A 12,461-nucleotide genomic window follows, 5' to 3' on the forward strand; every position below is an offset into this window, starting at 1 on the left:
GAGAAACAATCCTCTTTGGTCCCACATGTAAATGACTGCTTGTCTCATCTTACGGCCACTTCTCTGCTATCCCGTGGTTTAAAACGAGGCTGTAGACAGCACAATTTTTTTTTCATTTTTACATTTTAAATAATTTCCTCTTTCTGCCTCGATGCTCACAGGATTTTTTCATCATCCCTAGAGCTCAGGACTTTCCCACTGCTCGATGTTCTTGGTGGCTCTGTGTTTTTCTCTATCTGTGGAGTTGCTTTCATCTGCATCAAGGTCTTCCTTTACTTCAGAAACACTTTCAACTGGAATCTCTTTGGATAGTTTTCTCTGTCCTCTTTACTCTGTTCTCAGCCTCCAGGACACCAGTTCCACGAATGCTGGCTTTCCATCACCTGTCCTGCTCATCCGTCGTCCTCCCCATGGCCCCTCCATCTCTTCGTCCTTTGTCCTTCCTCCCCACCGTCCTTCCATCCCTCAGTCGGGTGGAGGGACCCCTGCCAGAACTCATCAGCTCATTTCTGTTTCCTTTCCCATTCACTCAACTTCAGAGGTGGTCTCTACTGCTGGCACTCTAAACGGGTATCGGCAGGCTGTGCCCACTACTTCTTAGATGAACCTCTGACTCAGGGCTCTACAGAAATGGAGATGGAGGAAAAAGACTGTACTTCTGAATGGGAAAGAACCTGCGAATGGCTTTACTCTGTCTGTGGGTGTTCACTCACAGAGTAAAGTTAAAAAGGGCATTAACTCACCTTGCTTTCTCTATTAAGTTTTTCAATGGCTAATTTGGCTGCAGCATTTTTGGCCTCCTTCTTTGATTTACCTTCCGCTTCTGAATATTTTCTCTCATTTATGGTAACTTGAAATGTAAACCTGATTACAAAGACAATATTCACAAAATGTTATAAAATCCATGCATTGTCTAAGGACAAGTGTTCCAGTCACACTGCCTCCTGTGACTGACTACCTTGAAGGTTTTAACCGGCTCGGTATAGAATATAAGCAGTCACCCTCAAACAGCAAAACAGCACATCATCTTCACTCTAGAGCTAACTTATTGACTTCCAAATTGTGCCAGAGTTGCCATCATTCTTCTAATTCATATTTTATAGAGATATAACTGTAAAAAAAAACCCCAGCAATTTGGGGTGCCTGGTTGGCTCAGTTACTAGAGCATGCAATTCTTGATCTCGCGGTTGTAAGTTCGAGCCCTACATTAGGTGGAGCAGTTACTTTAACAAAATCTTTTTAAAAAATAGCAATTTACTTTAAGTTATGTGGAGGTCCTTCCTTAGACAGTTCATAATACCTAAGTACCAAGCTGTGCTTCTGACAGTATGTATTAAGTTCTTCTATAAAAAAACTTGGTGGACGCTCATTGGCCATTTCTTCTAGTAACCTAGAACAGAAGAGATATTTGGAAAAAGTGAGACAGAACATATTTAACCTGATTACCCCAGTCCAGTGTAGGAGACGAAACAGGGTAAGAAGAATCTTCTCTATAAGACTCATCTCAGCCCCACACAAATCCAGAGGAAACTTTCTTACAAAATCTTCTTCTCTCATGATCTGCACACCAAGCTACTGTGTCCAAAACTTTCTACGTTCAAAACTCAGCTGGCCAAAAAAGGAAAAGGATCTTTCTCTTCCACTCTGCTCTCTGCTTCCAGTGAGCGTCAGGGACAGGTTTATCCACCTGCTTGAACTACACAAGTAGAATCAGAACTCTTCATGTTGAGAAGAAAAAGGTTGAGAGTACATACGTAAAGTGAAGTTTATGAAATCATTAAAGATTTCACCATACAGAAACAGATTCCCCTATGAAATCCCAAAAATCTTACCTTTAAAGTTTGCATTAGTCAATTACAGATAAATTTACCTGGGTAAATTATGACCCCAGTTTATGGGTCTCATTAGACCAAGAGAGTAGCAATGATTTAAGTCATAATGAAAATCTAAAAAATATAGAATCTAAATATAGGAGCCAAAACTATAAAACTCTTAGAAGAAAACATAAGGGTAAATCTTCAGAATCTTGGATTTGGCAATGGAATCTTTGTGATGAAGGGCAAAAGAAAAAAGATAGATTGGGCTTTATCACAAGCAAAAACAGGGGCACCTGTCTGGCTCAGGTGGTTAAGCGTCTGCCTTCAGCTCAGGTCATGATCCCAGTATCCTGGGATCTCCGCGCTCTCTCTCTCTCAAATAAATAAATAAATAAAATCTTTTTTTAAAAAAAGTAAAAACATTTGTGTCACACAGAACGCTATGAAGAAAATGAAAATCTACAGAATGGGATATCTATAATTCATATATCTGATAAGAGTCCAGTACCCAGAATATATAAAGAACTTTTACAACTCAACAACAAAAAGACAACCCAATTAAAAAATTGGCAAAGGACCTGAACAGACATTTCTTCTAAATAATCTAGTGCCCCAGGGCCCTGTCCTTAGATCTCCTCTCTGGTCTAACACCCACTCCCCTCTAGATCGCCTCTAGACTTACGGCTTTAAATTCCACCTACATATACAATGATGGTTATCAAAAGAACACCTCTACCCCTGACTATCTCCTGACTCTAACTGCTTCTGTCCAATAGAATGCCTCCTTGAAATGCTCTTGACGCTACCCCATCCACTGTCTTCGCCTGGTCAACTCTTATTTCCTATAGATTTCAGCTCAGATGTCACTTTCCAGACACCCTTGAAGAGGTCCTGGTTCGGTGCTCCACAACAGCTCTTGTCCCCTTTCCTGCAATTGCTTTAAATAACTGACTGTCTTCCAAAGGAGACCATGAGCTACAAGAGGGACGGGGCCCGCCTGTTATAATAGGGGCTCCATAATCAATGAATGAATACCAAAATATCTGCAGACCTCCCCCACCTGCATGACTTGTCACATGCTTTTCTCTTTGCTTTGAAAGCAATATCTGCACCCTCTGTCCACCAGGCAACTCCCACTCATCTGTGAGGCTCACACGTTTTCTTTGATGTTGGAGGGGCAGCCAGTCCTCCTCCAAGGGCCCGCCACTCCACCTTGCCCAGCTCCCATAACAGCCCAGTCAGTGAGCAATCTGGGAAGCAGGTTCTATGTCTTACTCATTTTGTATCACCAATACCCAGTGGCAAGTGGTAAATGCCAAACACTTGGGTGGTGTATAGGAAAATGAAAGAATGACTCATTAAAATGAAATACTCTACTTGAAACCCCCTCGTCTTCTCCCTTTGCTTCATCGGCTGTTTTCCGTGCATCTTTTCTTCATTTATTCAATAAATGCTTAGCAAGTACCAGGCACTATTCTGACAATGAGTATACAGATGTGAACAGGATAAATTCACACCCAACCTGCATTCCACTGAGGGAAGACAGAAATTGACCATGCACAGAAACAGATAACAGGAACGGACAATATGATGACCAGATGGCTGGAAGTGCTATAATGAAATTAAATAGGGATGCAGCATAGAAGGTGAGTTGGTAGATAGGGGCAGAGCTAAGGGGGAGGCAGTTTTAGACATAGTGGTCACAAAAGACCTTTCTTAGGAGGCAATTTTAAATGCAGACTGAATGATGAGAAAGTCCATCATATCAAGATATGGGGGAAGAGTATCTCAGGAACCAGCATGGCCTTTGAAAGGATAACAAAAAGATCAAGGGGACTGCTGCACAGTGAGTGAGGGGAAAAGAGTAGGAAATGAGTCAGAGAGGTCAGCACCATGCACATAGACCTTGTAGGTCATGGTCGGAACCGGTGGATGGTGTTCCAATTGCAATAGGAAGTTACCGGACATTCTCTAAGTAGAGGGGGGATGTGATTGGATTTATGTTTTAAGTGATGACTCTGATACTATGTAAAGAACAGGGTCTGGGGGCAGGGACAGGTGTGGGCAGTGGGCAGAGCATGAGCAGAAGCAAGGAGACCAAGCAAGGATGCTGCCATGGTTTGGGTGAGCAATGATGGCGGCTGGAAGCACGTGGTGGGAATATCTAGAATGTGAGCAAAGGCAAAGCCGTCAGGTTACTGCTTAGTGTCGTGGAGACAATCAAGCTTTAGAGGCCACATTGCTCTGAGCTACACCGTCTCTGAACCTTTCATCTGTGACCTGAAGACAGGAATAAAAACACGTGATTCAGAGGTGGCTGTGGGGAATAAACCAGATGAAGAGCACCCAGCAGAGTCCCCCACACCGTTAACCCTCAATAAATGGTGCTCCTGGTCTGCAATTCTGAAACCCAAAACGCACTAAAAACTGAGGTTCATTTTGTTTTCATTTGTTTTGTTTTTGATAGGTTTCTAGCCCCCTGTCTAGACCTGAGCTGACATGAGCTATTTATAGTCTTTATGATACTTTGTTGTCCACCTATACATTTCACTACAGAAATTGTTTTATTATAGAGGGCTGCCCCCAAATCCTGCTGAGAGCATTCTATAATAGACAGGATTTATGCTGTCTTACCTTTCTAAAATCCCAAACTCTTGGAATACCAGAACATGCCCAAGGGTGTTTGATAAGGATCTGTAGCTGTACCATTATTTTTATTATTTTTAAGATTTTTTATTTATTTATTTGAGAGAGAGAGAATGAGAGAGAGCACGAGAGGGAAGAGGGTCAGAGGGAGAAGCAGACTCCCTGCTGAGCAGGGAGCCCGATGCGGGACTCGATCCCAGGACTCCAGGATCATGACCTGAGCCAAAGGCAGTCGCTTAACCAACTGAGCCACCCAGGCACCCTGTACCATTATTTTTAGGAACCAGTGTCATTTACTTTAGTTACAACCATGAGACCAGACATCAGATTGGGAGGGGATCACAGATATCAAAAGAGCAGTTACGGAAGAGCCCTTAGCAATTAGAACCTGAAGTTCTATCAACTACTCTAAACCCTTGGCGCTTTTAATGCTTTGTTTTGTTTTGTTTTTTGGCGCTTTCAATGTTAAGTAACTGCCACTCATCAGAATGACAAGCCAGTTCGAATTTAAGTGAACTATACGTGCAAACTAAGAATGTGCTGAATTAACATGTTTGAAAAAGTACTTACAAGTCTGGAAAAAAGAAACAGCAGGCTTCTCTTCAACTACTGTCAATAAATCTTGTTTTGATTCTATGTTATCATTTTCCTAAAGGAAATCTCCAGCAAAAATCACTATCGGAGGTTATGTGTCCATCTTCCTCATCTTACTTGTTCCTTCTGGCAGACTCTGAGCTCCCTGTGGACCTAGCCCCTTCCAGGTCCTGCAAAATGCTTAGCTATTACTATTACTATTACTATTCACTAAACATATATTTAAAGAGGCCCTATTACTATTAGGTGCTGGGGTGACACCAGAGCACGAAACCCTGCTCTTGTGAACTTACTAGCGGAGGAACACAGACAAATCCATAAAACAATGTCACAGGCTGATAACTATGTTGAAAACTGAAGCAGAGTAAGGGGGAGACAGTTAGGGAAGGGCGGGGTTTCTTTTACACAGCTGGTTGTTCAGAGAAGGCTGCTCTGATGAGATGACATTGCAAGAAGTACAGGGTAAAGCAAAAGAATGACCCATGCAGGCATCTGGGGGAAGAGCTTTCCAGGAAGGGGAAACAGGCGTGCAAAGGCCCAGAGGCAGGCATGTGCTTGCCTGCCTCCCAAAACAGCAATGAGCTCTGTCTGGTCGCAGTGGAGACAGCAAGGGGCTTTGTCGGCGCCATTTACTGAATTTTTTAAAAAAGATTTATTTATGTATTTGAGAGAGAGCGCGAGAGAGCTGAGGCTGTGGGCAGAGGGAGAAAGCGAATCTCGAGCAGGCTCCCTGCTGAACACCGAGCCCTGCGTGGCGGGAGGCGGGGAGGCTCCGGATGGCTGGAGGCTGTGCTCCAGCTCACGACCCCCAGATCAAGACCTGAGAGGAATCAAGAGTCCGCGGCTTAACCGAGCCACCCAGGGGCCACCACTGACGGAATTCTCAGGAGATGGTGAGCTATCGGGATGATCCGAGAAAAGGAGTGTCCTGTTCTGACTTAAAGGACCCCCTCCTCAGCTGCAGTGTTGAGAAAAGATATGGGGGACAGGGTGGTACGGAGTTGGGGCGGGGGTGAGGGGTGGGGTGGGGTGGGGTGGAGTGGGCTAAAAGGCCCGGCCATGGAGAAACAATTGCAACTATGTAGGCAGGAGATGTTCAGCCAGGGCCTATTTAGCCAATCTATGGCAAATCCAGGCCTCCATATTTCCCATCTGTCATATTTCCCAACTTACCGTTTTCCGCTAGATTCCCCGCCACCCCGCCACCCAGCCACTCCGGCCGAGGAAATTCGTTACTTGCTCTTATAGAGACTCTTGAGGGAGGGGGAGAATGACTTTCAGTCCCCAGCGCGCTGCGCGATCGTTTCCCGGGCTCCGGGCCTCGGACAGCGCTCCCGCGCGGCCGGGCTAGACGTCGGGGGCCTCTCACCAGCGTCCACGTCCCGAACCCGGACTCGCCCTTCGCTGCGCCCGCGCCGCCCCCTACCTGCACCCCAGATCCCCCCGCGCTCCCCGGACGCCCGGAGCCCCGCTCACCCCGCACCGCAGCCGCCGACTACCGCCCGCAGGATCTCGGCCGCTCGCTCTCGCTTTCGTTTTCCCCGCGGGCTCCGCCTTCCGCGGCGGCCGCCCGGCGCTCTCCCGCTCCTGGAGCGCAGGAAGCTGGAGCCTCCCTCCGCGGCCGCGCCGGGCGCACTGCCACCCACGTGCCGCCCCTTGGCCGCCAGGCGCGCAAGGACCCTGCGGGGGCACCCCCTTCCTCTCCGCCCCTCCGCCACCCCGGCTCCCGCGTCTGCTTATGCCACGCCCCGGTGCGCGAGAAGGGTCAGCAGGGAGGAAGGGAGTACACCGAGGTCCCCCAGCAGCGGCGGTCGGCCAAGGTGGATATTATCCACTCCATTTCATGAACGAAAAAAAACAGCAAATTAACCCGCACAGAGTCCTGCTGCTAAGTGGCAAAGCCAGGATTCAACTCAAGGTCAGGCCCGTAAATACCAAAGTACTCCGTCCCCTTTTCACTCTGCTACCTCCTCACCTTTACAAGGCCGGGGGGGGGGGTGTGGGGGGGTGGGGCGGGGGATGAAGAGCCCTGGGGACCTAGCCTTCCCTCAGTCAGTTTCCACCCATCCATCCATTCATTCAACAGGTCCTTGTCTTCGCCGTTGTAAGCACCAGCCAGTCCAGCCATGAGGAGAGCCACCTACCTGCTCCCTGTGGGACCTCGTGGAGTTTTCCTACCAAAGCCCCACTAAGTAGTCCTCTATTTATAAGAAACAGACGCGGTGATTGAGGCGTGCTGAAGACTTAAAACAATACTGACAAGTAGGTGCCATTACTATGCCTATTTAACAGATGAGGAAACTGAGGTCTGAGGCACAGAGAAACAATTCAGTCAGTAAGCAGGAGAACTGGGATTAGAACCAGAAGTCTGTACCCTCAGCATCTTAGCTAGAGTGGGGAGTGAGGTGGTGCCAAGATGGACCTCGCATATACATTCAGTATTCGGCATTGGCTCTAGGAGTCCCTCCCCACTTCTCTCCTACGTCCTTCTGGAATTTCAGGGTATCAATGGCTAAACACTATATTTTCTTTATAGCTTATGTCCTGGGCATGATTTAAATTCCACAAATGTGAAGTACTGGTGGAAGGTTTGTAAGGTAGATAGGAGGCAGAGCCATCTTTCTGGGGCATTTCCAGATGACAAAAAGCTCCAGCAATGGCAGGAACTTGCATGAGACCATTTGCCAGTCTTGTGGGTGTGTGGTGGCTGTGGCAGCATCAGCAGGAGTAACAGTGACAAGTTGTCGTTTAAAGAAAGGAAAGGACAAGCTTCTGTCGACCCACATCACTGAGCTCGTGGGGAGTTCCCTGTGACCAGGTGACTGAGAAAGGAAAAGTTGCATGAAGCACAGTACACTGGCATTAATCAGAAGTGGATTGAGTTAGGGGCGCCTGGGTGGCTCGGTCGTTAAGCGTCTGCCTTCGGCTCAGGTCATGAATCCAGGGTCCTGGGATCGAGCCCCGCATCAGGCTCCCTGCTTGGCGGGAAGCCTGCTCTCCCTGTCCCTCTCCCACTCCCCCTGCTTGTGTTCCCTCTCGTTGTGTCTCTGTCAAATAAATAAATAAAGTCTTAAAAAAAAAAGTGGATTGGTGTTCTACAACAGCCCCTCTGGGAGGTGGCCCTGAAAGATAGCGGGAGAAAGGAAATCCTGCCCGTGGACACAACTTTGAGCAGTACCTTTAGTTGTCACGTGGAAAGGGAGAAAGCTGGTGGCTTGGATAGAACCAGTGTCTAGCAGGTTAGCTGGATCGTCAGAGGTTTGGAAGGAACAAGATCAAAGGATTCGTGATAAGGTGGCCTGGGGAAAACGATGTGGGTGAACCAGTTAGACACAGAGTATGAGCATATTGTGAATGTTCATCAAAGGCATCCTTTTCTGAGGAGGGTTTTGAGAAGCAGGTGGTCAGGAAGACTTCTGTAGACGTCAGTCAGTCTTTTCCCCAGCCACGCCGGGTGCTTGTTCAAGGAATGAGGAGACTGTGGCAGTAGGAACATATGATATGTGTGAGTTCATCAACATGAAATTCTCATCAAGGCTGATCTGGCTGCTGAGCACCCAATATCTCACATCAGGGACCAACTCTGGGCCCCAGTGGAGAGGACCATACGCCAAGGGAGACCAGCCAGCCACTTTGTGGCAGACAGGGAACGCCAGGACCTTTCATCACCATGTGGGCAGGAATTTGCCCTCTGGGGGGTGAACCTTTATTGCAGATATGGATTCAGTTTCCTTCCTGCAATGCTTCTGCCAGCATCATTGTTGGACATTCTGAATACCTTGCTCACCATCATCATATCCCTCACTAAGAAACCCATTTTACAGAAAAAGAAGTGACTGCCATAGGATTCAATGACTTTATTCTGAACCTCATTACCCCAAGCAGGCGGCCATATTGGGCAGTAGGGTGGAGTAATGAAGACTCAGGTATAGCCCCAAGTAGGAGACAGCACTTAGCAAGCTGGGTGTGCTGCCCTTCATGGGCAGTTATGTTCTAAACCAAATTGCTGTTTTTTTTTTTTCATGGCCAGGACACATGAACTCAGGCAATAGTAAAAGTGAGAGGGTTGTGTCCCAAAATTAAACCTAGTCAGGGGCACCTGGGTGGCTCAATCAGTTAGGCATCTGCCTTTGGCTTAGATCATAATCTCAGGGTCCTGGGATCAGCCAGTGTTGGGCTCCCTGCTCAGCAGGGAGTCTGCTTCTCTCTCTCCCTCTTCCCCCAGCTTGTGCACCTGCCCACACACTCTCTCTCTTTCAAATAAATAAATAAAATCTTTTAAAAAATAAAATAAAAATTAAACCTGGTTATGCACTTGCAAAATAGTGTTTCCTATTCCTATGACATTGGGCTGTGTTTCCACTAGGGGACACATAATTCTTTGAATAGGAATTTGAAACTCTAGCTGGATATTGCCATCAGGCCAGCAAGGAAATAAAGGGGTTACTGAATTGGCTGGGGGGTTGATAAGGGAAAACAGTGATGCAGCCACACAACAGAGTCAGGGTCAAGCATGTCTTCAACCCAGGAGTTCCTCCACAGTTGCTTCTAGTAATTTCCTGTTCAGTGTTACATGTTAATGGAAATCTATAGCTGTTCAACAAGGAAGGACTGTTTGGGGCTCAAATCCTTCAGGATTGAAGGTTTGTGTCACCCTACTGGCTGGGAATATTTCTGAGGGCAAAGAGAACAATGAATAAGGAAGTAATAAACACCATCTGTGGTTTCATTTCCTACTGCAGAATAAAGGACTGTAGAAGCTACACATTTTTCTTCTTTGCTTTTTTTTTAGGTATTAATGAACTTCTTTTAATTGCTTTACCTTTTCCTTTTATATGAGATTTGCTGCTGGTGGTGAATTTTATAAAATGGTCTTTAAGTTAGAGTGTCTTAAGGTGGAATTTGTGCCTAAAAGAGAAAAGGAAGGAACATCACATAGCATTGGGTGTAAAGATTCGGGGGATAGGATAAGCATGTTTTCGTTTGAAGGAGGGAACAGCAGCATTAGGTGGGAACAGAGTTCTGTTGTTGGCTTGAAAGATTATTAGTGGAAGCTGTGGGCTGCACTAGATATTGTTAATTTTTATTTAGCTTCCATTCTCACTCCCTTCTATGTCTCCCTATCCCCTGGGTTATAATGTATGGAAGGTTAAAATCACATTTTCCAGATTTCTATGGAGTTAAAATTCTGCACATAATTTTAGTTCTGCCAATGACTGATGAACAGTGGTGCAAGATCTGGAAGATGGAGGGGAGGAAAAGACCACCCTTCTGTGACAGAACGAGCTGACAAGCAAGCACCTGTGCTCAGTGGTGTATACAGGAACTGGACTCCAGGTGCCCTTGTCAGTGCTCCGAGGGCATGGGGCATCTGTGGTGGCAGAACTCTGGATGGCAGATACAGTGGAAGTCTCCATTCTGCCATCCCTTCCAACACATACACGTTCATTTCCTACTAAATCATTACGCTCGACATTCTTACAGTGGTTTCTGTTTCCGGTACTGCACCAGGAGAAACCTCCCTGGACACGGAGCCTACACTGAGAGAGTAGAGTTGAGAAGTGAAGATTAGGAATCAGGTCCTTGTCTGAGCTCTGGATCAAGCCTCACCTGAACCAGACACATCCTAGACAAGTCTGTTAAAAGAAGGGCAGTGCAGTCAATTAAGTGGCTGACTCTTGATTTTGGCTTGGGTCATGCTCTCAGGGTCGTGGGGTTGAGCTCTGTGTCAGGCTTTGAGCTCAGCAGGGAGTCTGTCTAAGATTCTCTCTCCCTCTCCTTCTGCCCCTGCCCTCCCCCGCCCCGTGCTCGCTCTCTCTTAAATAAATAAATAAAATCTTTTTTAAAAAATGAGGGGGGCACCTGGGTGGCTCAGTCGGTTGGGCATCTGGCTCTTGGTCTCAGCTCCGGTCATGATCTCATGGGTCATGAGATCCAGTGGTGAGGGCCTCCGTGCTCAGCTCAGCAGGAAGTCTGCCTGAGATTCTCTCTTCCCCCTCTCCCTTCGCCCCTCCCCCCTCTCCAAAATAAACAAATAAATCTTTTTTTTTCCATGAGAGTAGTCATTTATTAACTGACCAGATTACAAAAATAATCATGGCAGATACCTTAGTTCATCCTTCTAATAAGCCTATTGATCTGGTCTTCCCTGTTACCAGCATCTCCATCTTCTACAAAATGGGTGGTCTTTTTCTTCATTCCCCCTCATGGAGAAGATAATTTGAAGGGCCATAAAAAGTTGTTTGCTTCTTTGAAATGTTTTCCAACAGTATAGATCTCGTGAATCAGATCCTCCATGCAGATGATGCCATATTTACCAAGAGATCGGGCAATCAATGTGTTATCTGTCAGGGCAATTCGCTTCTTGTTGATTTTGCCATAACCACGCTTGTAGATCAATTCATTCACTGACTTCAGATTTGGGTACCCCCATGCTACATAAGGTTCCACAATCCTTAGCATGTTAACTGAAGCCTTGTTGAGCTTAACAAAGGTGCCATTGAAGATCTGGTGAAGGCGAAGAAGCTGCAACACCTTTCGAACCTTTGGGCTCACACCATTGATACCTCTGATCCTGATGACAAATGCCAATTTGGGTTCTGCAGAGGTTGCCAGCTTTTCTTGCCATCCTTGCCATTCGAATCTCAGTTCTGTACATCTGCCTATATTCCTTGTGGTAATGCTTAGCTTTTTCATAGATAAGCTTCCTTCTTGCCTTTCGAAGCATCTTCTGAGCAAACTTCTTCCTCAGACGCTTGATCTTCAACTCTGCGAAATTCCTTCGCTTCTTCTTAAGGGTTTCTGGCACAGCAGGAACCTTCTTTTTCTTCTCTTCTGCACCCTCCATGGTTCCAGCTGGAAAAGAGGAAAAATCTTTTTTTTTTTTTTAAAGAAATTCATTTCTATTTAAACACTTAAGGACATAGTATGGTTTTTGCCCAACATCACATTTCCAGTACAGCGCTGCACATAGTAGGCACTCAATAAAGATTTATTGAATAAATTAGTGAATGAAGTGACTTTTTTACCAAGAAGTGGTTTTTAGAATATTAGATCAGTTAGGATGCTTTTGATGTAATAAACATAAAATCAAACACAAATTGGTTTACAGTAGAAAGCAGAGGAAGAGAGGATTCTTTTTTTTTTAAGATTTTATTTATTTATTTGACAGAGAGAGAGAGCACAAGCAGGGGGAGTGGCAGGCTGAGGCAGAGGGAGAAGCAGGCTCCCCGCTGAGCAGGGAGCCCGATGCGGGGCTCGATCCCAGGACCCTGGGATCATGACCTGAGCCGAAGGCAGATGCTTAACCGACTGAGCCACCCAGGTGCCCTCATCAACTAAAAGAATTTTTAAGAATTTTTAAGAATTTTTATCCAGTCTTTCTTGGTGTTCTGAAGGAAGGGT

General features: G+C 46.2%; 1 protein-coding gene and 1 pseudogene across 3 annotated transcripts in view; both read right to left on the minus strand.

Annotated features, from left to right (window-relative positions):
* EIF2AK2 (eukaryotic translation initiation factor 2 alpha kinase 2) overlaps positions 1 to 6,678 on the minus strand; it is a 34,404-nt gene extending 27,726 nt beyond the window's left edge. The window contains exons 1-3 of one of the 3 annotated variants that reach the window (XM_027622539.2): positions 6,534 to 6,677; positions 1,259 to 1,390; positions 744 to 864 (exon numbers count right to left, since the gene is read on the minus strand). In XM_027622539.2, the coding sequence (XP_027478340.1) occupies positions 744 to 864; positions 1,259 to 1,377 (240 nt within the window). In that variant the 5' untranslated portion in view covers positions 1,378 to 1,390; positions 6,534 to 6,677. Of the gene's footprint in view, positions 1 to 743; positions 865 to 1,258; positions 1,391 to 6,533 lie in introns of all 3 variants that reach the window. The other 2 variants (XM_027622540.2, XM_027622541.2) reach the window with 2 other exon arrangements.
* A 4,472-nt stretch (positions 6,679 to 11,150) lies between these two features.
* On the minus strand, positions 11,151 to 11,915 carry LOC113937936 (annotated as a pseudogene).
* Between the last annotated feature and the right edge of the window lie 546 nt (positions 11,916 to 12,461).

The sequence above is a fragment of the Zalophus californianus genome, chromosome 8 (assembly GCF_009762305.2).
Source record: "Zalophus californianus isolate mZalCal1 chromosome 8, mZalCal1.pri.v2, whole genome shotgun sequence".
In the NCBI taxonomy this organism is placed as follows: domain Eukaryota; kingdom Metazoa; phylum Chordata; class Mammalia; order Carnivora; family Otariidae; genus Zalophus; species Zalophus californianus.